The sequence below is a fragment of the Protopterus annectens genome, chromosome 3.part0 (assembly GCF_019279795.1).
Source record: "Protopterus annectens isolate FY-2018-M chromosome 3.part0, PAN1.0, whole genome shotgun sequence".
Lineage (NCBI taxonomy): Eukaryota > Metazoa > Chordata > Ceratodontiformes > Protopteridae > Protopterus > Protopterus annectens.
This window is the reverse complement of record NC_056731.1, coordinates 1,096,592,318-1,096,616,554: the sequence shown is the minus strand read 5'-3', so window position 1 is coordinate 1,096,616,554 and position 24,237 is coordinate 1,096,592,318. Positions and strand designations below refer to the sequence as shown.

At 44.0% G+C, this 24,237-nt stretch overlaps 1 protein-coding gene across 5 annotated transcripts in view; it reads left to right on the top strand.

Annotated features, from left to right (window-relative positions):
* The window catches only part of DROSHA (drosha ribonuclease III), a 3,547,421-nt gene that overhangs the window by 1,259,019 nt on the left and 2,264,165 nt on the right, over positions 1–24,237 (top strand). For all 5 annotated transcript variants that reach the window (XM_044065333.1, XM_044065331.1, XM_044065329.1 and 2 more), the window contains exons 9-10: positions 15,422–15,508; positions 15,597–15,683. In XM_044065333.1, the coding sequence (XP_043921268.1) occupies positions 15,422–15,508; positions 15,597–15,683 (174 nt within the window). The remainder of the gene's footprint in view (positions 1–15,421; positions 15,509–15,596; positions 15,684–24,237) is intronic.

Below are 24,237 nucleotides of genomic sequence, written 5' to 3'. Positions count from 1 at the left end.
AGTTTGAATACCGCTGCTTTAACCCATTATTCCTTCTTGGCAAAAAGCAAAATAAACAGTCTCAATAAAATGCAGATAAATAAATGTTTAAGAAAAAATGGCAAGGGGGATTGAAATAGAATTCTGACCGCCCCCCCCCCCAAAAAAAAAAAAAGAACAGCCCAAGAAGTAAGAGTAGATGACTATTTAAGGTACCTTCTACCCCACTCCCACCCTGCCATACTTTTCCCCTTCCAGGAAATCCAAATCACCACTTTTCTCTTTGGCAACAGATAGTTGTTGTGAAGATCATTCATCAAGGTTACAGATGGTAGTGGGTGGAAATTACTTATTTTGATGGATAATCTGTCATCCACCAGACCAGACCATCTCTTATTTCCACCTGCCCTTTATCACATGCTATCCCAGGGAGTGATAGAACTAGTTCTTCCTTCCCAAGTGAGAAAAGGTTTTTATTCAAGGATGTTGTAGTGCCAAAGAAAAAAAAGCTTGGAGACCAGTTCTACATCTTTCTTTCTTAAATCTATTGTGAATGTGTTCAAGTACAAAATGATGTCACTTCACAACCTGTTAACTCTTCTAACTCATTCATGTTTCCTGGCAACATTAGATTTTAAAAAATGCTCATCAAAGCATCCCTATTAATCTAGGTTGTGTATGTGTCTGGATGACATTATCAGATGTTGCAGTATTCTTGGTGTGGGATTTTGCACCTCAGGCTTCCGGAACGTCGGCTCCTATGCAAAAGCTTCAGCTTGGCTGTTGTAGCTGCATGGGACATCACATGTAGGGCCATAAACCAGGGACTGTAAATGTGATGTCTGCACGCACAGACCTGAGAACTTTTCAGCCGCAGACGACCGATTCATCGTGAGCTTCGCTCCTTCACCACAAGACGTCTAAAAGCTAAGTACCCTGTTGGGGTTTTCTTCTTTAATTTTTGCTAAAGCTTGGTTTGTTGTAGTAATCCTTAGCCGATGTCCACAAAAAAGGGTAAATGTCAATGCGGGCGCCAGATACCCCATAAAGACACACAACCACTGTGTTTTTTGCTTAGGCCGGGAGTACGACCACAACGCTTCCTCCATTTGCCAATATTTCGTTCCTAAGACCCTTCACAGCCATCTGGCTGCTCTAAATCTCTACCTGGAAAGCCAACAGCTTAAAAAATTAGCTCTTAGGATGGATCCCGTCTCGGAGGCCTCGACTGAACCTCTGCGTAAGAAGGCCAAGTTTCCTAGGCCCTCTTCCACTGCCGCTCCTCTATCGGAAGCCCCACCAGCTACTGATTTTGGAGTTGAGGGATGTCCGATTTCTATCTCGACTTTGGAGGAAGCCGCTTCACAGATGACGACCATCATGTCCATGGAGCCAACTCAGACACCGGCTACCGCCGAGGTCGAGGGGGAACCAAGCACATCCTGGCCAACCAGCGGGATCCCTCCCTCAGACACTGCTACCGTTAGCCAGGCATCCGACTCCAGGTCTACACCTAAGTCCACCCAAGTCAAAAAGAAACAAAAAACTAAACATCTGGCTACACCCGGCCTGCCAGATTGGCAGTCCTTCACCTCTTCCTTAATGCAGGCCCTTAGGCCCTCAGCCTCTTCTCTAGCTACCCTTCCTCTGCTTAGCCCTACTTCTGCATCTTCCCTTCCACCACTTACCTCACAAGAGAGGGAACAAGAGCAAGAAAATTATTATTCCTCTTCTGAGGAATCCATTTCTTACACTTCCCAAGTTGCCTCCCCTCAAGAGTACTATTCACCAGATGACTCTTTTGAGGAAGACTTCCCCCAGAGGATATTACCTTTGATGAAACCATCACCAAAATGAAAGAATATTTTAAATGGGACACCTCACAAATGTCTGATGCTTCTGCCATTCAGTCTCTCATCCCTGCCTACTTAGATGCCTTTGCCTCTGCATCAAAGACATCAGGTTCTCAGCCACCTGCCCTAAGAGGCCAGACTGCTTCTACAAGGTGCCTGATGACCAGAAATTCGTAGTCAAGCCTCCTTTGGCAGATCCTGCTGTGATTGCCATCTCACCAGATAATCCAGACTCATTCCGTCTGCCTTTCTCTTACCTACGGACAAAGACAGCAAAACAATGGATAGAATTGGAAAGAAGGTCTACACCTCTTCCACATTGGCTTTTTAGAGCCGTCAACTATCAAACCCATATGACCAAATATGCTTTGGACCTGGTTTCTCAAGGCACTATTCTGCTGGCTGCTACTCCTGACTGCCCCACGAAAGTGAAATCTCTTCCAAATTTTCTCTGGCTGCCCAAGTAGCCAGACACTCAATTAAATGCAGCTGTGCTGCTGTAGCGGCCTCTGCACGCTCTGCAGCATCTGCCTCTGTTCTCAGGAGATACTCCTGGCTTCATCTGCAACACTTACCTGAAGACTTCAAGTCTAAGAGCTTAGATGCCCCTCTGGACCCTAATTTCCTGTTTGGTAAACAATCAGTGGACCTGCTTAAAAATCTACAGGAAAAGAGCAAGGAATTGCAAGACATCAAGCATCTCTTGGTGTACCCCAGTTATAACTGGAATTACCCTGCCAAGGCCACATTTGTCAGATGAAACCCACCCACTGCTGGAACTACCTCTTCCATACAAAGAAGAGGAACCAGAAGGCAAACCTCTACCAGTCGTACTGCCTCTCAGCCTCCCTCTAGACAGCCATTTCAAGACAGAAAAGCTTTCAACAATGCGTGATTGCCTTGCCTCCCTTCCCCTTTCTGCCCGCCTCTCCCACTTCCTCCCCTTTTGGAAAACCATCACCACAGACAGATGGGTTCTGGCTATTATCCAAAAAGGATACTTCCACTGCTGGAAAGAAAGGCCACCCTTAAGGGGTGTCCCCTTTCCCCCAAAAAATCAAAGACACCTCTTCCCACAGGTCCTGACAGACCTTCTGAACTTAGGCACCATTGAACCTGTCCCTCCAGGACAGGAAGGAAAGGGCTTCTATTCTCCTGGTCCCCAAAATGGATGAACCATGGAGACCTATTGTAGACCTTTCCTTCTTAAACCTATTCTTAAAAGTGCCCACCTTCAGAATGTTGTCCCTTCCACATTTACTCCCTGTCATTCCGGCCAAAGCTTTCATGGCCACACTGGACCTGAAAGAAGCCTACTTGCATATACCCATTCTACCCTCCCACAGAAAATGTTTACGTTTCTCTGGACCCTCCTTTCATTTCCAGTTTACTGCTTTGCCCTTTGGTTTGTCCAATGCCCCCAGAGTGTTCACAGAATGTCTGACACCGGCCATTGCCTATTGCAGAACACAAGGGATTCAGATTTATCCTTACATAGACAACATCCTGATATTAGCAGACTGCAAAGAAACCCTTTTAATCCATCTAGAGTTCACCATGTGCCTACTACAAATTCTGGGGTTCACTCTCAACCTCCCAAAATCATCCTTGACACCAGAACAAGACAAAATATTTCTGGGTTGCAGAATCAAAACGGACATAATGAAAGCCTTCCTTCCACAGGACAAGGTCAGCTCCCTGACCTCCCATTTCAAAGCCCTGCTGCAGACCTAAATGATAACTTCAAGGCAATTCCCAAGGACCCTGGGCCTAATGGCATCCACCATCCCCATGCTTCCATTAGCCAGAATGCACAGGCTAAAGCTACAGTGGTATCTAACAAGAGCAAGAAATCACTCTCCTGCCCTGTCTAAAGGCAGAAGTAACTTGGTGGATTCAGCAAATCCACCTCAACCCGGGCCTTCCTCTGCAGCCTCCCCTCCCAACCCAGGTTATGCATACAGATGCTTCAGACTCAGGATGGGGAGCCACAATGGTATCCCTAAGGGTCCAAGCAAAGTGGCACCCTTCCTTAAGGAACAAACACATCAACATGAGGGAAATGACAACAGTCTTTCTAGCACTGAAAACTTTCAGCCCTCTCGTACTACCAGGTGTTCTCTAAATAATAACAGACAACACCACAGTTATGTGGTACCTCAACAAGCATGGGGGAACAAAAGCATACCACCTGTGCAGACTGACCTTACTGATATGGGACCTAGCCTCTCGATAGCTTGTGCCTGCAGGCATCCTACATCCCCTCGCAGGACAACAAACAAGCAGACCTTCTAAGCAGGACATCCTCTCCACAGCATGAATGGATGTTGGGCAGGAATGTCTTCCTAGACATTGTCCATCGGTGGGGCACTCCTCAAGTAGACTTGTTTGCCTCCCCCCAGAACAGACAACTGCAGACCTTCTGCTTCAAGACGTACTCCCCTCTAGCTTGGAGAGTAGACATTTTCAGCATTTCTTGGAAGGGAAGGTTTCTATATGCCTTTCCTCCCTTCCCACTAATTCAGAAAGTCCTCCTGAAAATCAGGAGAGACAAACCAAACATCTTGTTGGTGATTCCCTACTGGCCAAGGCAGCATTGGTTCCCCCTACTTCACAGTCTAGCCAAGGGCAATCACCACAACTTACCCCATAAGGTGGACCTTCTGACACAACAAAAGGGAACCCTCATCCACCTACACTTGCGGGTGTTGTCACAGACACTGTGGGTGATAAAATTCTAATTCCCTTGAGGCATCACTACTCAGAGGATGTGCTTTCAGTCCTGAGGGAGGCCAGGAAACCTACTACAAGAAAATCATACTTAGCTAAATGAGAGAGATTTTCAAAACGGTGTCTGGACAAGGGCTGGGATCCATGCATAGCAGATCCCCCCTACGTGTTGCTTCTGTGTGTCAGCTAGTAAAGGGTGGACTCTCTTATTCTTCAGTGAAAGTTCACCTTTCAGCAGTTTCAGCCTGCCTGCCACTAGACCCTCCCCTACTAGCCAGGCTCGACGTGAAGCTGTTCTTAAAAGGAGTCCTGTACATCATACCTCCACGAAAGCCCAAACCACCTCCCTGGGACCTATATTACAGTCTGGAAAAACTAACCCAGTCTCCATTTGAACCTGCTAGTGCAACTACTCTGGAAGACAGTACCACTAGTGGCCATAACTTCAGCCAGAAAGGTGTTTGAATTACAGGCCCCCATACACTACCTTCCACAAGGACAGGGTAACACTAGGAACTAACCCTTTTTCATGCCGAAGGTTGTCAACGATCTGTCATTAAACCAATCTATTAATCTTCCCACCTTCTACCCCTCTCCTACCAATGATGGTGAGAGAATACCAGACAACTAAGATTTTACCTAGACAAAACAAAATCCTTTAGAAAATCCAATCAACTCTTTGTTTCCTTCCACCCCAGGGACCAGGATAAGGCAGTCTCTAAACAAACTATGGCATGTTGGAGTAGGAAAGCCATTTGCCTCTGCTACTCACACCATGGCAAAAAAACTCCCACAGGGAATCAAAGCTCACTCCACCAGGGCAGTGACAGCCTCCAAAGCCTTTTTAAAAGGCCTGGACACCACTTCCTTACTGGAAGCAGACCCATGGTCCACCATTCACACTTTCACCAAACACTACAAGTTAGTGTCTCCAGAGTATGGGCAGGATTTGCCAGGGCAATCCTGCAGGGCTTTGTGGAATCAGCCAATTCTACCTCCACCCTTACTTCCAACTAAGCTGTGGTACTCTCCCACACCAATAAAACTTCAACATAGGAATAGAAGGACATAGAATAGTTGTGTAAAATCTTACCATAACCACAGATGTCCTTCTCTTCCATGTTGCAGTATTCCTTCCCACCCACCAAAACCCCCTTATCCTTTTCTCTCTCTCTCAGACTCTCATAGCATCAGGTCTCTGGGGGTCTACACCCTCTCCTGTGACCTATGTAACCACATAATGGCTCCTTGACCCAATGACTGATATTACTGGCTACTCCTGCTGCTGGGCCTTCAAGTTCTGAGGTCTGTGCATACAGACGTCACATTTAAGGTCCCTGGTTTATGGCCCTACGTGTGACGTCCTGTGCAGCTACAACATCCAAGCTGAAGCTTTTGTATAAGAGCCGATGTTTGGGTCGCTTGAGGTGGAAAATCCCTCACCAGGAATACTGCAACATGGAAGAGAAAAGGACATCTATGTTTATGGTAAGATTTTACACAACTATTCTCTCCCTTCCTTACCCTTTGGACTACCTCTGCACCAAGAACATTCACAATGTCTAGCTCTAGTTATAGCTCATTGCAGGCTACAGGGTAACTATATATGTTCTGCATGTTTCACTGTTGCAGTCATTACATTTGGGTAATCTTCTGGCAGGTTGCCCTCAGTCGGCCTGATTAACAAAGTCTTGGGTCCTGCGTCAGTTGCTGTCCCTTCTTCCATGATGTCAGGTCGTCAAGGGTATAAAACAAGCAGCCGATGTCATTACCTCAGTCTTTCTTGCCATGTGGTGCCCGAAGCAGAAGCAGTTCGCAAGTGCCGGTCAGCCGACTCCTGAAATTTTTGTTTTTGAGTTTCAGAACCGAAGTATTCAACTTAAAGCTAAGCACCCTGTTGGGGAAACTTTTTCTTGCTTCTTACCAATGTTAGTAAAAGTTAATAATTGCATTACTTGTGGAAAGCAAATACTTCATAAAGATTTTCATTTGTACTGTATTCCTTGCCTAGGCCCTGACCACGACGTACCTTGCTGTTGGTTTTGTGCTTTATTTAATCAGCGCACTATCTGTTGTCGTTACATTTTTGCCTCTAAATATTTCGGTTCTCGGTGTAATTATCCTGAAATGACGTCAGTTAGCCGTCCGACTACCGGAATTCCAAAAAAAACGCAAAGAAAAAGACAGAGACAGGCCGTCGAGGTCCAAAACTGCCGACAACGCTTCTCCTAAGCCAGTCACCAGTTCACCGGTACTCAGTGAGGTGCTTTCGCAGCCCCTGATACCCGCTACTTCTGACTCGCAGGCCTCTACTGAGACCCATTCGGAGTCTGGTATGCCGCGAGATGCTTCACCTACGGAACCTGTGGATGCCTCTACGTTGGATGGGTCTGGAGCCGCTGTGCAGGCACCGGCTTCTGAGGGTGTATTCAGGCCTACAGACTTGCATATTAAACTGACTCCACCTTCTATTCTAAGGCCTAAATCTTGATCTAATGTCTAAAAAACCGATGCCCAGGCCACATGTTCAGGCCCCTATGCCTAAAAAACAAATGATCAAAATGGCTAAAGATCTTATTACTCTTATCAATGGTAGTCAACCCCCCCCCCCCTTCTAAGAGGCCTAGGACTGAGCTTGACTATGACTCTTCTGATCAGAACTCTGTTTCTTCTAATTCTTCCAATGACCTAGATTTGTCCATACCTACTTATGAGGATTCTGATGCAGAGGATTCCATTCCCTCTGCTTCCCCCCCTGAGGACTTTTCTTTTGGGGAAACTTTACATACCTTAAGGGAGCATTTCCACTGGGAAAGTCAGGAATTTTCCGAATCTAAAAAGAGGCTTAGAGATTTCCTTCTTCTACCTCAGCATAGGCCTTTGGCTATACCTCCTGTACTAGACATTGTTGAAGATGTGTTTTCGGAATCCAGTATGGCCCCTGATTCCCTGCCTCCTGCTCCTAGTAATTCTGACAGATACTACAGGGTTCTTGAGTCCCACAAGTTCCTTTTCAAAAATCCTGTTGCGGATCCAGAAACCATTTCTCAGGGGCCCAAGGGCATTAAGGCTTCTACTGCTAAAAATCCTACACCTTCTGATAGAGACTCCAGGGCGCTGGATAGATGGGGTAAAAAAGTTTATACTTCTGCAACCTTGGCAAATCAGGGCTTTAAACTGCCAATTTCATATGCTAAAATATCAGCAGCATATCAGTGGAAAATAAAAATTTACAGGATTTATTGCATTCGACTGAACAAGTTGGAAAACATACTTTGCAATGTGGTTTTGATTCTTTAGAGGCTTCTTGCAGGGCTGCTGTTACTGGGTCTGTGCTTTTGGAAGGCATGGCTTAAGGAGCAATCTCTGCCTGATCATGTTAAAGCAAAATTGTTGGATGCTCCTTTAAATCAGGACCGCCTGTTTGGCAATAAGGCTGAAGAAGTTCTAAAAATGACAGAAGATAAAGCTAAATCTATGCAAACTGTAAAAGATTTCTTATAAGTGCAACCTCCAAGATTTAGTAGGCACTGGCCTACTAAGAATTGGTCCTTTCTAGCTCCTTCCAGATCCACTCAGGCCAAACCCAGGCACATCAAAAGCACCTGGTTTCAGTCCCAAGGGACTCTCAGAACTAAGCATTGGGGGGCCTCACCCCTATGGTAAGCAGTCCCAATGACTTTCCTTTAAAATTATCAAGCACTTAACTTTTAGCCGCCCCTTTGGGGGGGAAAGATTGCTCTTCATGCAAAAAACTAGGAACTCATAACCCAGGACAAAATATAGTGTCCCAGGGATACAGATTTCATTTCCATACGTTGCCAACACCAAACGGGTGGCCAGACCTGCCCCCAAATCAGTGGGCAGAGGCTCAGAAACAAGTACTTTCCCTCTTAAACATGGGGACTATTCAACTGGTACCAGAAGAGGAAACGGGACAAGGTTTCTATTCCAGACTTTTCCTGGTACCCAGAAAAGACAAATCATGGCATCCAATTCTGGACCTGTCTACTCTGAACACCTTTCTGGACATTCCAAAATTCAAGATGCTGACTCTTCACCAGTTACTTCCTATGCTAGGTAAAGATGCCTGGTTGGCAACTCTAGATTTAAAAGAAGCTTACTCGCATATCCCAATTAGGGAATCTTGCAGACGATACCTATGCTTCAAAGCAGGCTACTTGCATTATCAGTTCTCTGCAATGCCCCTTAGCTTGTCTGCTGTGCCCAGGGTATTCACAAAGTGCCTGGCTCCAGTTATTGCATTTTGCAGGCAAAGAAATATTCAAATATATCCATACCTGGACAATTGTCTAATTCAGGCAGAAAACCAGGCCATACTTCTAAATCATCTGGCGTCTGTAAAAAGGGTTCTAACTTGTCTAGGGTACACCATAAACGAAAAGAAATCACAGCTGGTAACCTCTCAACAGATTACATTCCTGGATGCAAGCTTGAATACAACTGCCCAGATGGCTTTCCTCATGCCAGAAAAGCAAATTCATTTGGTGACCTATTTCAAACAAGTGGCCACAAAAACCATGCTATCTGCAAGACAAATACTGCAAGCCTTGGGGTTCATGGCCTTCTGCATTCTTCTAATTCCATATGCAAGACTGCATATGAGGAAACTTTAGTGGTACTTAAAAAGTCTATGGAGTCAACATTGTCACAGCCTGGAAACTTTGATTCCTATCATACCTTGCCTACGCCTGGAGTTCCTATGGTGGGCAGAGGCCTGCCACCAAAACAAGGGACTGCCATTCACACTACCCCCTGCTGCCCAAACCCTAACTACAGATGCATCAGACTATGCATGGGTGGCTCACCTGGCAGGGAAACGCATTCAGGGCAAATGGAACCCAAATCAAATGCACCTACATATCAATCAAAAAGAAATGTTAGCTGTACAGAATGCTCTGACAGCCTTCAAGGACTACATTCATCCAGGACAACTAATGGTAAAGACAGACAACACCACGGTTATGTGGTACATAAACAAGCAGGGGGTGCACATTCCTACCCCCTCTGCAGAATAGCCATGGCATTGTGGAACACGGCCTTGAGCTACCAAGTGCAACTACAATCTCAATTCCTGCCAGGAAAACTGAATACACTGGCAGACGGACTAAGCAGAAATCTCATAGACCCACACGAGGGGAAACTGGAACCACGGATTTTCAACATGTTGACAACCAAATGAGGGAGCCCAGACATAGATCTATTCGCCTCCCCCCAGAACTACATGTTGGACATATTTTGCACAAGGACTCCTCACTAAAAAGCCTGGAAAGTGGATGTTCTGTCCTTCAGCTGGAAAAACCTATCAGTCTACGCCTTTCCACCTCTGCCTCTGCTCTCCAAAGTTTTGCTAAAAGTCACACAGGACAAACCAAAAATGATTTTTATTGCTCCAGACTTGCCACGCCAACACTGGTACCCACTTCTGTGTAGTGTGTCACAGATATCTCCATGGCACCTGCCTCGGACACCTACCTTACTGTCTCAGCAGAAGAACCAAATTCTGCACCCTCAGCTCCCAACATTGAACCTTGCAGCTTGGCTAATCATTTAAATTCACCCTTGGCATCCCTCAGCAAACCTGTGATGGATGTCATCTTGGAGGCGAGAAGACCTAGTACTAGAAAATGTTATGCTGACAAATGGAAAAGATTCTGTGCTTGGAATCATTCTCAAGGAATGAGCACAGCAGCGCCCAATTTACCTCAGATTTTACAATACTTAACTGAGATGCTTCACAAGGGCCTGTCTTTTTCCTCCATTAAAATCCACGCCTCAGCCATTTCAGCTCATTATAACACAGAACTTCCCCTCTTCTCTCATCCTCTGCTCAAGCAGTGCCTCAGAGGGGCCAAAAACTTGAGACCACCCAGGAGAGCTCCAACCCCTACCTGGGACCTTAACTTTGTATTGGAGAAACTCACTCTACCTCCTTTCGAGCCAGCTGCTACTGCAGACTTAAAATTTCTTTCTTGGAAAACAGCCTTCCTTCTAGCAATCACTTTAGCTAGAAGGATATCTGAGTTACAGGCCCTTATAGCAGTGGAGCCTTTCATCATCTTTCATGCTGACAGGGTGTCACTCAGGACCAGTCCATCCTTCATGCCCAAGGTGGTATCCAGTGTGGCTCTTAATCAGTCCATTCATTTGCCAACCTTCTTTCCCAGTCCACAGAACAAAGAGAAACGGATTCTGCATTTATTGGATGTGCACAGACAACTTAGATTCTACTTGGACAGGACTAAAACACAAAGAAAATCTGAACAACTGCTGGTAGCATTTGCTGCAGGGGCAGAGGGAAAGGCTATTTCAAAACAAACCATTTCTAAATGGATATGCCATTGCATTAATTTCTGCTATAAGCACAATGGAAAACATATCCCCAGGGGATCAGATCTCATTCCACCAGGGCTGCATCTACTTCTGCAGCCTTTCTCAGATGTGTTCCTACCAGGGATATTCTATAAGCTGCTACCTGGAGTTCATTTCATACTTTCATCAATCATTATCATTTACCAATTTTCTCTAAATCCAGAGCTGGCTTTGCCACTGCTGTCTTGCAGGGCCTTATAGCCGGACCTAATGCTGTATAAATCCATCTTCCCAACCATAGCTTTGGGAATCTACCCAAATGTAATGACTGCAACAGTGTAACACGAAGAACATAGTACAGTTGTGTACACTTACCATAAATGTAGATGTTCGAGTGTATTCACTGTTGCAGTCCTGGTTACCCTCCCTCCAGACCCCTGTTTTTTCTCTGACTACACCTTCTACTTTCTGTTACTATGCTTAAAGGCCTTTTTTGGTGTATTTGCTTCTGGTTGAAGGTATATTTTTGTGTTTTAAATTTTATTTTGCTCCCCATTCGGGGGGCACCTGACATTTGGGGCAAGAAAAACTGAGGTAATTATGTCGGCTGCATGTTTTATACCCCTGACGACCTGACGTCATGGAAGAAGGGACAGCAACCAATGCAGGACCCAAGACTTTGTTAATTAGGCTGACTGAGGGCAACCTGCCAGCATATTACCCAAATGTAATGACTGCAACAGTAAATACACTCGAACATCTACATTTATGGTAAGTGTAGACAGCTGTACTTTTTCCATATTTAGATGACTTGCTTATCTTTGCAGAATATTTTTCAAAGTGCCAGGAATCTCTCACTGAGAGATCTATTGCACAAGCTGAGATTAAAAGAGAAAATTCAAAAGCCTTTTTTGACGCCTTCACACATGATTGTGTTCCTGGAGGCAGTGAGACACCTCAGTTCAAAAAGCTTTTCTTCCATAAGAAACACTAGATCTGTTTCTAAATTTATTTCTAAAGGTTTCCATTCAGACTTTGGTCATTGTGAGAGAATTCCTCAGAGTTTTGGGTCTAATGGCATCCATGATTTTTAGGATACCCATGGTAAGACTGCAACTGAGAAAGGTACAGTGGTATCTGAAGTGTCATTGGTCCCAGCACGAACATCCTTTGTCCTTTCTGATACCAGTGCCGTGGTTAATTAATCTTGAATCCAAGCCTACCCTTCTTTCTCTCTCACTTCCAAAGTAGTCATTCCTCACAGACATGTCAGACATTGCTTGGGTAGCAGTTTCAGGAAGGATAAAAGTGCAGGGTGTGTGGGACACCAAGGACAGATTCAAGCACTTAAATATTAGAGATGCTTGGCTCTGATCAAGGCACTGAACTCTCAGAATTATTTGTGGTCACTACCAGAGTTGTGTGGTATATCAGCAAGCAAGAGGGTGTCGGTCCGTACCCCCTCTACAGACTAACATTGTTAGCTTGTAATATAGCTTCACAGCACAGTCTCATTATTAAGGCACCATACATTCTTTCAGAGCAAAAGTGTGTGGCAGGTAAGCTGAGTAAGACAAGGGCAGACCCTTATGAATTGAAACTTGATTTGGGGTCTTCCAATATTTAGTCCTTCTTTGGGGAGTTTCTTAAGTAGACATATCTGCCTTTTCTCTGAACAATCAGTTGGCAATATTCTGCTCCAGGACTCCATGCAAGAAGGACCTGGAAGACAGATGCCTTTTCTTTTCCTTGGACAGGAATGTTCCATTTATGCCTTATCACCCTTCCCACTGATATCCAGGGTACTTTTCAATATCAGAGGGAATCCTCAAAGATCACTGTGGTGACTCCCTTCCAGCCCATGCACCGGTGGTTCTTCATTCTTTTGAAAATGGTCAGGGGCAGTAACCGCAAGCTTCCTCACAGAGTGGATCTACTCAGACAAGCTCAGTGGTGTTTGATACACCTTGGCTCCAGTCAACTTCAGTTGACTGCCCTTTTGAAAGAGGGTTTTGCACAATTTTGTATTAAAGAAACTAATACTTGCTCCCTTTGAACCAATTAATCTGGGTGACTTGAGGTTCTTAACTTGGAAAACAGTTTTACTGATTGCGCTGACCTCTGCCAGAAGGGTTGCAAGTTCTTAAGGTTAGTCAGTCTTATCTCATTTTCCACAGAGACAGGGTTTCTTTGAGAACTAATCCTTCTTTTATTCCTAAATTGGTATCAGTTTACATTAAGCCAAACTATCCATCTTACTGTTTTTTCCCTGAACCTAAAAATGAGGGAGAAAGGATAACTCTGTACCTTAGATGTTCACAGAAAAGTCCGGCACAATCTTGACAGAAGTAAATTTTTCAGATCATTGGATCAGTTTTTCATTTCTTTTATAAGTAGGAAGAAGGGACAACTAGTGTCAAACCAGACCATTTCCAAATGATTATCTAAGGCAGTTAACTTCTGTTATACTCACCATAATAAGTGTTCCAGGCAGGTCAAAGCTCACTTTACCAGGGCCTTGGCTTCATCTTTGGCTTTTTGAAAAGGGTTGGATTCTAGAAGCAGTCTAGTAGCAGTAACTTAGTCCTCTGTACATACTTTTGCAAAGCACTATATGCTTGAGTCGTTGTCTAGGACTAGATTGTGCTTTGCTAAGACCATTCTCAAGGGGCTCTTGGACTGTTCTCCTTCCACCGCATAACTTTAGTAAGTTAGGCTAATTTTCCAATATTGTCCACAAAAACATCCAACAGACCACTCAACGGCTCAGGTGTTTATATAAAAGTTCACGTAAATTTATTTGGTGAGCGTTTTCGTGATGCAGATACACCACTTCATCAGAGCTTTTCCAGGTCTTTATCACCTTCTTTAATCCTAACTTCCAAATTTCAACAGGATTACAGTTTGTTCCTGAGGACTTCCCTGTTAATTATTTTTACGTCACTGTTTTTACTTAATTTCTTCTTCTCAGCTATTAGTTGATAAACCTCATCTTCTTCTAGCCTTAGCATAACTAATTCTTCCAGGAGTAATTCTGTTTGAATCTTTTCTTGATTCCCCATTCCCCTGCTTTACACAAATTTTTGTAAAATTTCCGAAATATTTTGAATACCTCTGTAGTATCTGTGGTTGTTTTTCTTGTCACAATCTGCTGAGTTTGGCTATAAGTCTTGGAACTTTCCATTGGCTATGTTGCTGTTCTAAATGGTTTTGCACTGCAGAACTGTTATTGAAAAATAGTTTCTGGACAGCAACCTTCCTAAACTCATGCATATTGTCTGCTTTACCACTCTGCAGTTGGTCTTTTCCTTCATCAGTAAAATTTCTTCTTCTTTTGTAATACTTCAACTTTTGTCAAACCCTCTGAATAATTCCATTTAAAGCAGCTATTTCTATGTTGTATCTACCATGCCTTTAATGACTGTTCATTTTTTTCACTCCCTACCTGTCCCCTGTGAAGTATATTTTGCATGGTCCAACAACTGCCATATCCAACCCATCAACCAAATTATTCTTTTTTTACCAAATGAGTAGGAAACAATCAGTGTCTCATTTTTTTCATTATTACCCACATCATTACCTAAGTGTTTAAGTGCATGATCTGATATTGTTATTGGATGGGTCTAAAGTTTTCCAGTTAAATACACATACTTTTGTGAAATAGTCTGTATCTAGTCTAGGGAACAATGTGTAAATGTGTCTAGAATTCCTGTTATTGAATCCACATCTTCCATAACAAATATGTGTATGTACTTTCTTCAGAAATCTACCTGGTCTAATTTTCTTTTCTAGATCATCCAGTACATACTCACCATTTCAAGTCAAGTTCCAGTCCTTAAACGTAAATAACATTCCCTACTGGAAGCTTATTGCTTCTGGTTTTAGTTGGAATATGAATACATGCCCTCATCACCCTTCTTCTCCCTTGATAATACGCCTCATGCTCACATTTATGTTTTCCCTGATAATCTGCTGAAAGTCCACAGTGAAATACCTTGTCAAATTCACATGCTCATTTCTGTTCAAATGTGTCTCATGCAACATTACTATTATGCAGCCTCCATTTCTTAGTACAATTCTTTTTGCATTTTAACTCAAAAAATCCATCACTGTGATTGCAAAAAAACAGAATTCTAATCCACAGTTGGATTGTTTTTGTCAATACAATAGACTTCTAAACTATTTTGAAGAAAAATGAAGGATTCACCATCTCATAACAGATTTCCATAGTTAAGTAGTGAATGAAAAGAAACCAAAATGTTTAGGGCTTTACATATTTAGTGTAGTCCTTTTGTAGACCCCGAGTTTCAATGTTGTGTGAGTATGATTTCTGACATAGATGTTGATGTCTGTCTCCTTGTGTGAGAAGTGTATTTTGTACAATTATGCAAATGCTGTTATTTAATTTTCTGCTGGAAATAGTGTAAAATGAATGAAGTACATTATTTTTAGTTGCACTCCATTATTTTGTGATAATTTAAATTTAACATTTTTTTATATTTTTTCCTTTCCCTTTTTCCTCATAGGCCTTTAAGGCTTGCCGTCTTATGACTAACAATGCAGGAAGGCTTTTCCATTACAGAGTTACTGTGTCACCTCCAACTAATTTTCTGGTAAGCTTTTATAGTTGGCATAGTTATTTTGGGAAGTGAAGCTGAGTATCCTTGCCTGGTTGATTGACCTTTTCTCTCTGATTTTTAGACTGACAGGCCAACTGTAATAGAATATGATGATCATGAGTACCTTTTTGAAGGATTCTCCATGTTTGCTCATGCTCCACTGACAAGTGTAAGTACATAAGTTTTTGTTTTTGTGTGTATGTTAGTGCATTAATTCATTTGATCTAGTTGGATAGCCAGGTAACCTGACAAATATGAAGTCTGATCAGATGTTATCAATCTTCACTTAATCCTTGGCTGTGGGTTTGGTTTCATATGTTGGAACCAACTCGGTCGTTGTTCCAGCTTGCGGCTTCCAAAAACTCTCAAGCTCAGCCTTACCCATAATGCTCCTCTAAGGATTACATCAGATCTCGTTTGCCACTTTTAGTGCCAGACAAATTTCTCCTGCCAGCTCTCAAGCAAGCTTATTTCTTAAAACTGTAAGTGTTCTTTTTTCAAAACGTTTTCGTTTTTTATTCCTTGTTTATTTTTTTCTCTTACTCAGCTCCTCTTTAGCCATTTTCTTAACAAGGGTAGTGTTTTTTCCTTCTGTATACCATCATTGGTAATTCCTCTCTCTTTCGCTTTTTCTTTACCATTACGGTAATCTGTTCGGACCATTGTTGGTACCTTTTTTTCTGTCCTTTTCTCTAATTACCACTACAGTAGACCTTTTGTAACATTGTTGGTACATTTTTCTCTCTGCTCATTTTAAAAAAAAATTTAGACTCCCCTTTCCTCCTTTCTTTCTGTGTGGTTGTGTGTTTCTTCTGCCATGGCTGCGAAGGCTAAAGGTACTTCTGGCTTCAGAAGATGCCAGAAGTGTGATTGTAAATTATCATTACCAAACTCTGATGGGCACTCTGTGTGTGTCTACTAATTGGGCCCTGTGCACCTTTAGGAAGACTGTGCGATCGGTCGTGGCTTCAGTCACTGGGCCCTTGTAGAAAGAAAAAACAAACTCATTACAGCTGAGTGCACCTGCTATCGCCACAAAGTGCCAAATATTGCTTGTTCACATTTACATTAATAATTCCAAAACCTTGCTACATACAATGTATCAGAAGATTTCATCCTAAAGCATACATGATGGCAAGCACAATTGTATTGATATTTGCCCTGTGCTTAATGAAGCTAAAGAGATGTTTAATATTGTATGTATGCTGTTTATTAGTATTGTAATAATTTTCATATTTCTGTAAATATCCCAACATTCAGATAACACAGAAGTGCATAGCCTCATATGAAAGCTCACAGGTGTACGAAGGAGCTTCTGCTGGCAGTGTGTCTTGTTTGAATGATCATTGAAAGATCATAATCTGTTTTCAATGATAGAAAATTAATATTCACTGCCTTTATTTTGGCTTATAAAAATCCAGTTTAAAGCATTCGACTGAATGAATGCCATTAATGTAAAGATCACTTTATCCTGAATATCTTGCCATTTACAGTTTTCTTTTAGCACTTATGGTTCCAGAGATATGAATATTTGTTTGAAATGAAAGGTGATAACTTCCACTGGGAGTTAAAAGTACACACTCAAAAGAACTGTACTGGAGGGAATGAGTTAAAAGGCTTTATAAAATTGATGTGCATCTGTCAGGTCTAAAACTGATGTTAGCTCTCCTCCTCTTTCTTCTTCATTCAAACATGATGGATCTAAGAAGAGGAGCTGCTCGGCTCCAGTAGTCTCATCGGCACCGCCAATCAAAATGGCTAAGACTTCCCCCGTTCCCAAAGTTTCAGCAGAACTAACTGGGAAATTGTTTCCACCAACATTGCCGTCAGCACCTACCTCTACACTGACAATTTTGGCACAAATTACTGATGTTCATCGTGTTACACTGCTGCAGTCATTACACTTGGGTTAACCTGCCGTCAGGCGGTCCCGCAGTCGGCCTGAGTTCCAAAGTCTTGGTCCGGCGTCTGTTGCTGTCGCTTCTTCCCTGACGTCAGTGCGTCAGGGGTATATAAGATGCACCCGACGCCATTTTCTTCAGTCTTTCTTGCCGCGTGGTGCCCGATGCAGAAGCAGTTCGCAAGTGCCGGCCGGCTGACTCTTGAGATTTTTGAAGTCGAATTTCAGATCCGAAGTCTTCAATAAAGCTAAGTACCCCATTGGGGAAACTTTTTTCTTGCCTCAGACCGATGTCAGAAAAAGTTAATAATTGTATTTCTTGTGGGAAGCAAATACCTCATAAGGACTTCCACTCTTACTGTATTCCATGCCTATGCCCTGATCACGACGTCACTAGTTGTCGGTTTTGTGCTAGATTTAACAAATGCACTATAAAAAGACGTTTTGATTTTGCTTTGCACTACTTTGGCCGAAGGTTCAATTATACGATGTCGTCGGATCAGCCGACGACCTCAATATCGAAAAAACGCAAAGACATGGATAAAGACAGGCATCCGAGGTCCAAAACCGATGACGAAACCTCTTCTAGGCCGTTCGCCGGTTCTCAGTGAGGCGCATTCGCAGCCCCTAACACCCGCTACCTCAGAGCCACAGGCCACTTCCGACTCCCACGTGGAGACATCTAGGCCTCTGGAAACTCAAGGTATTGGGCCTATGGAAACTAATCCCTCAGATGGGTCCTGAGTCGCTGAGCAGTGATCGGCTTCTGAGGGTGTTTTCAGACCTTCACAACTTACCATTAAGACAACAGCCAAGACAAAGGTACCATTAAAGACAAAGAAACAAGTACAGCATTCTCCTGGACAGTCCTCCATGCCTAAGAGACAGATGCTCAAAATGGCCGAAGACTTCATTACTCTAATCAGGGGGTCCCATCCCCCTCCTGAGAAAAGGCCTAGGCAGGATACAGACTATGACTCCTCTGATCAGGTTTCCATTTCCTCTGATTCATCTTCTGACCAGGGATACTCTCTACCCCCCTATGAGGACTGTGATGCCGAAGAATCTATCCCTTCAGCCTCTCCTCCTGAGGATTATTCTTTTGGGGAAACTTTACATACCATGAGGGAGCATTTCCTTTGGGACAGTCAGGATTACTCAGAATCCAAGAAAAGGCTCAGGGATTTTCTCTTATTGCCTCAGCACAGGCCTCTGGCTGTTCCACCTGTGCTAGATACTGTGGATGATGTGTTCTCTGAATCTAGTTTATCTCCTGACTCTTTGCCCCCAGCTCCAGCCAAGCCAGATAGGTATTACAGAGTCCCTGACTCTCACAAGTTTCTTTACAAAAACCTTTCTGCTGATCCAGAAACTATTTCCCATGGTCCAAAAAGGGTTAAGGCTTCCATTGCAAAAAATCCAGTACCCTCTGACAGAGATTCCAGAGCTTTGGATAGACGGAGGAAGAAAGTATACACTTCTGCAACTTTAGCAGTAAGAGCTTTAAATTGTCAGTTTCACATGCGTAAGTACCAACAATATTTAATGGCTCAGTTAAAACATCAATCAAAAAGAGATGTTTTGCTGTTCAAAATGCCCTAACAGCTTTCAAGGACCTTCTACATCCAGGACAATTATTATTAAGGACAGACAACACCACAGTAATGTGGTACATAAACAAGAAAGGGGGCACTCACTCTTATCCCCTATGCAGGCAAGCCATGACCTTGTGGAACACAGCTCTAACGTATCAAGTTCACCTGCAAGCACAATTCCTGCCAGAAAAGAAAAATACTCTGGCAGATGATCTAAGCAGAAATATCATGGACCCCTCACGAATGGAAATTGAATCCACAAATCTTCAGCATGGTAACGCAAAAATGGGGAGGCCTAGACATTGATCTTTTTGCCTCCCCACTGAATTGCCAACTACAAAAAATCTGCACAGGGACTTATCACAAAGAAGCATGGAAAGTGGATGCTCTTCTGTTCACTGGAAAACCTAAAAGTTTATGCCTTTCTGCCACTGCCTCTACTTTCAAAGGTACTCCTAAAAGCCAGACAAGAAAAAACACAGATGATCCTGATTGCTCCAGACTGGCCGCGCCATCACTGATACCCTATCTTAAGGAACTTGGCTCAAGGCCCACCATGGATTTTCCCTCAAATTCCACACCTTCTGACTCAACAAAACAATCAGATCCTGCACGGTCAGCTCAAAACCCTAAACCTGGTTGCATGGCAGATACATTAGTCAAACAGGCAACACCTCTCTCTAAAGCTGTTATGGATGTCATTTTGGAGGCCAGGAGGCCTAGCACCAGGAAAGCTTACTCAGAAAAATGGAAGAGATTCTGCGCCTGGAAACAGGCTCAAAACCTTGACCTTCTTGTTCCGAACATTCCTCAGAGTTTACAATACTTAACTGAGATGCTGGACAAAGGCCTATCCTTCTCATCAATTAAGATCCACGCCTCTGCCATTTCAGCACATTACAACACGGATCCTCCTTTATTCTCTCAACCCTTGCTAAAACAGTACCTCAGAGGGGTAAAAACATAAGACCGCTCCGGAGTGCACCAACACCAACTTGGGACCTCAACTTTGTTTTGGAAAAACTGACCTTACCACCTTTTGAGCCAGCCAATACAGCCAATCTAAAATTGTTATCATGGAAACAGCTCTGCTCCTGGCAGTAACGTCAGCATGAAGAGTCTCAGAGCTACAGGCATTAATGTCAGTGGAACCTTTTATAATTTTTCATCAGGACAGGATATCTTTAAGGACAAACCCTACCTTTATGCCAAAGGTGGTATCTAGTGTGGCTCTTAACCAAACCATCCATTTGCCAACTTTTTATCCAAATCCCCAGAATAAAGGGGAGAAACTTCTGCATTCTTTGGACATACACAGGCAGCTACGCTTCTACTTGGACAAAACAAAGGCTTTCAGGAAAACTGAGCAACTGTTTGTAGCATATGCTGCAGGATCACAGGGCAAGGCTATCTCAAAGCAGACTATATCCAAATGGATAGGACACTGTATTCGGTACTGCTACTGTCAACATGGAAAATCAGTCCCAAATAACATTAGGCCACATTCCACCAGGCAACAGCCACTTCAACAGCCTTTCTCAGAGGAGTACCTACCAAGGAAATTTTGGAGGCTGCAACTTGGAGTTCAGTGCACACCTTTACCAAGCATTACCACCTGCCTCTTTACTCTAAATCCAGAGCAGGCTTTGCCACTGCAGTTCTGCAGGGCCTCATAGCCAAGCCTAACTCTTTATAGACCAGCCACCCAACCTCAGCTTTGGGATTCTACCCAAGTGTAATGACTGCAGCAATGTAACACGAACATAGTACAGTTTTGTACCTACCATAAATGTAGATGTTCGAGTGTTCACACTGCTGCAGTCCAGGTTACCCTCCCTCCATCCCCTCTGAACTAGCTGGACTTATCTATACCTTTCTATCCTGTACAACCTTTGTGGTGTATTTGCTGGTAACTGAAGCTATTGTTTTTATTTTATATGTATATTTTTGATTAGCAATATGTATTGCCTTCCTACTTGGGGGCACCTGACATCTGGGGCAAGAAAAACTGAAGAAAATGGCGTCAGGTGCATCTTGTATAGCCGTGGAGCATTGACGTCAGGGAAGAAGCGACAGCAACCGACGCCGGACCAAGACTTTGGAACTCAGGCCGACTGCGGGACCGCCTGACGGCAGGATAACCCGACTGCGGGACCGCCTGACGGCAGGATAACCCAAGTGTAATGACTGCAGCAGTGTGAACACTCAAACATCTACATTTATGGTAGGTACAAAACTGTACTTTTTAGACCAAACAATTTTAGAACCTTTTCTCTCCTCCGTTCCAGTGGTTTCAGAACCCAAGGAGTTTTCATTTAAAGACAGGCTATGCACAAGATATTCATTATGTCAAACCCCTTCTTGGAGAAACCCTAGTACCCATTGGTCTCTTCGATCTGTTCTACCAAGTGCTTCACGGAGTCCAATATTTTGAGACTGTTGGACCAGCTCCTGGTGGTGAGAGGATTAGCTACTTCCTCAGTTCCTAGCCTCTCTGGCTCTGGAATGTTTAACAGTCTCTACATCAATTCTTGTTCCTCCTCTGACTCTAGCTGAGCCTTCGGAGGTCCCAGTGCCAAAAGTCCCGGCTTTGACTGTCTCAGTGCTGGCCAGATCTGCATCTCTGGCACAGATAACTGCACTGAGCTCTTCAGTTCTGGCAGAACCTGGGACCTCCTGGAGTCAAAGCTTTATCTGTTCCGGAGTCCGTGGTTCCACTCTAGTGTTGTTGGAGATGTCCATGCTTCTCGGGGTTTCGGCACACATGAGTTCGACTCCGGCTTTGGAGGCTGCTTCCTCGGTTCGGGATAGGACCAATGTTCTGAAGAATCTATTTTGGTTCCGGACTACCATTCCTCTATGAGGGGGGGCCTGCTTTCGAGGCCATGGAGAGTTGCTTGTCCACTGTGTGATCACAGTCGATACCACTTTCGTTGGACCAACAAACCCTGTCCTACTCCTCGTCCAGAGCTCCCTCCAGTCTCTGCCCTGGGACAGCAGGCACAGAAGCCTCATGATCCAACCATGGTGGTCATGTCCTCTTCAGATACCTGTTCAGTCAATCCCATCGAGGAGATACCCTTGAAGAGGAAATGCAAGAGGAAGCACTTGGACTCCTTTGAGGAGTCTTGCACAGAAGATGCTGATTTCAGTGAAGGGGAAGGTTCCCCAAACAGAGGGTTGGCTGGACTTGACATCAGCCTTCCTCAGAGAATCAGTATACCTGGAGGCTTTCCGTGCTTGACCATCTACCTCTTAGATCTCTCTGCCCACTGACAGTCTAATTAAATTGACTGCGCAGCAGGCTTGGAAGATACCTGATTCCATCAAACCAGTTCCCAAGAGACCAGACCATGTTTTGTCAGCCCCTCAGGATCAGCAGCATTGGGCTAAAGGGATACCAGTAGATGCCATGGTAGGTTACAGCAGCCACCAGAAAGGAACTTGCCGATGAAAGTCATAATGTCCATCCTCCTAAAAGAGTCTAGGATGATAGATTTGGGAAGCGAGTATACGCTTCATCGACCTTTATGCTCAAGTCCTTGATCTGCACACACATACACACATTTCACGAGACTTCAGTGAGATCTGATAAAGAGGCTATCAGATACTCTGACAGGAGCAGTAGCTGAGGGGGTTCAGGACAAAGTAGCCTCCCAGCTGGCAACCCTTGATTCAGTTTGCAGTTCGTCCATGAGACTCATTGCGCATGCAGCCGAAGGGACGACTAGGGCAGTGGGTTCTGGTGTAGCCATGAGGAGACACACGTGGATATGCTTATGTGAATTTGCGCAGCCATTCAAGTCTTCTTTCATCAATGCTCCATTTGACAGAACATCTCTTTTTGGTCCCAAAGTTAGAGGCCCTTCCCAGATGTGAGAAGGATGGAAAGACTCTTTCTGTCGTAGGCATATGCTTTTCCACTCAACAGTCTTACTCCATGAACCAGAGAAGTGGGAAGCTATGGTTCAAAAAGTCCCAAGTACCTTTCCTTCACTCACATGGCAACGACTCCCCCTGGGGCAGAGGGGGGAGTTATAATGGAAGACTGTGCTCAAGGCAGAGGTGGCCCACAGAATCAGGGTTCCAGGGAAACTTTCACTGGTAACTGCTAGCAGCGCTCCTGAATGTTGGCCCGATTGCCGTCCTCTGGAGAACCAAATTCCAGATAGTTGCATTTCAGTCTGTTCTTCCATTCTTAGGAAAAGATGATTGGATGTGCTCAGTAGATCTTCAGGATGCGTATTATCACATAAAAATGGACAAGTGTTCCAGAAGATTCCTGTGCTTCCTGCTGGGAGCCAGTCATTAGTTCAGTGCGTTGCCCTTTGGTCTCACCACAGCCCCCAGGGTGTTCACCAAATGCATGGCAGTGGTAGCAGTTCACTTCAGACTGCAAGAATTCTGCAAGTTTCCATAATTAGATGACTGGCTGATTACTGCTCTCACCAGGCATCTACTGTTGCAGGCAAGAAACTTGCTCCTCACTGAGGTTCACTGTAAACTACAAAAATTCACATCTAGAGTCAACACAGCAGTTAGAATTGATGAGAGTGATGCTAAACACAAACACCAGCATCACTAATTCTCCCAGAAAGACTTCACATAATGAAATCGCAAGTCAGTCAGATTATTCGCAGCAAAATGGTGACTGCAAGTCTGTTGTTACAAACTCTAGGATCAATGTCAGCCTTCATTACTTCACTTCCCCTTGCAAGATACCACATGCGGATTCTCCAGTGGCTCTTGGTGTCTCAGTGGTCCTTACTGAATGAAACAAAGTCCCATCTGGTAATAATCACCAATCTATGTAACAAAGACCTGAGTTAGTGGCTTCACTCCAACAAAATTTTGTCATTCCTGAATCCCAAGCCATAGTGACCATAGACACATCCAAGATAGGGGGAGTATTATCTGGGAAAGTCAGTACAAGGCACTTAGTCCCAGCTGAAGGCCAATTTGCACATCAGGGTTCTAGAGATGAGGGCAGTGATGTTAGCATTGCAAGCATTCCAAGAAACCCACTCCTTGAGAACGATTGCGATTGAAACAGATATCATGCCAGTGGTCTGGTACATCAACAAGCCAGGGGGAACCAGATCTTACCCTCTTCGTCAAGAAGCACTCAGGATATGGCAATGGGTGATTTCATCCAACCACTTTCTAATTGCAACGCATATTCTGGGAAGCTCCAATGTGATTGCAGACAAATTGAGCAGCAGCATCCT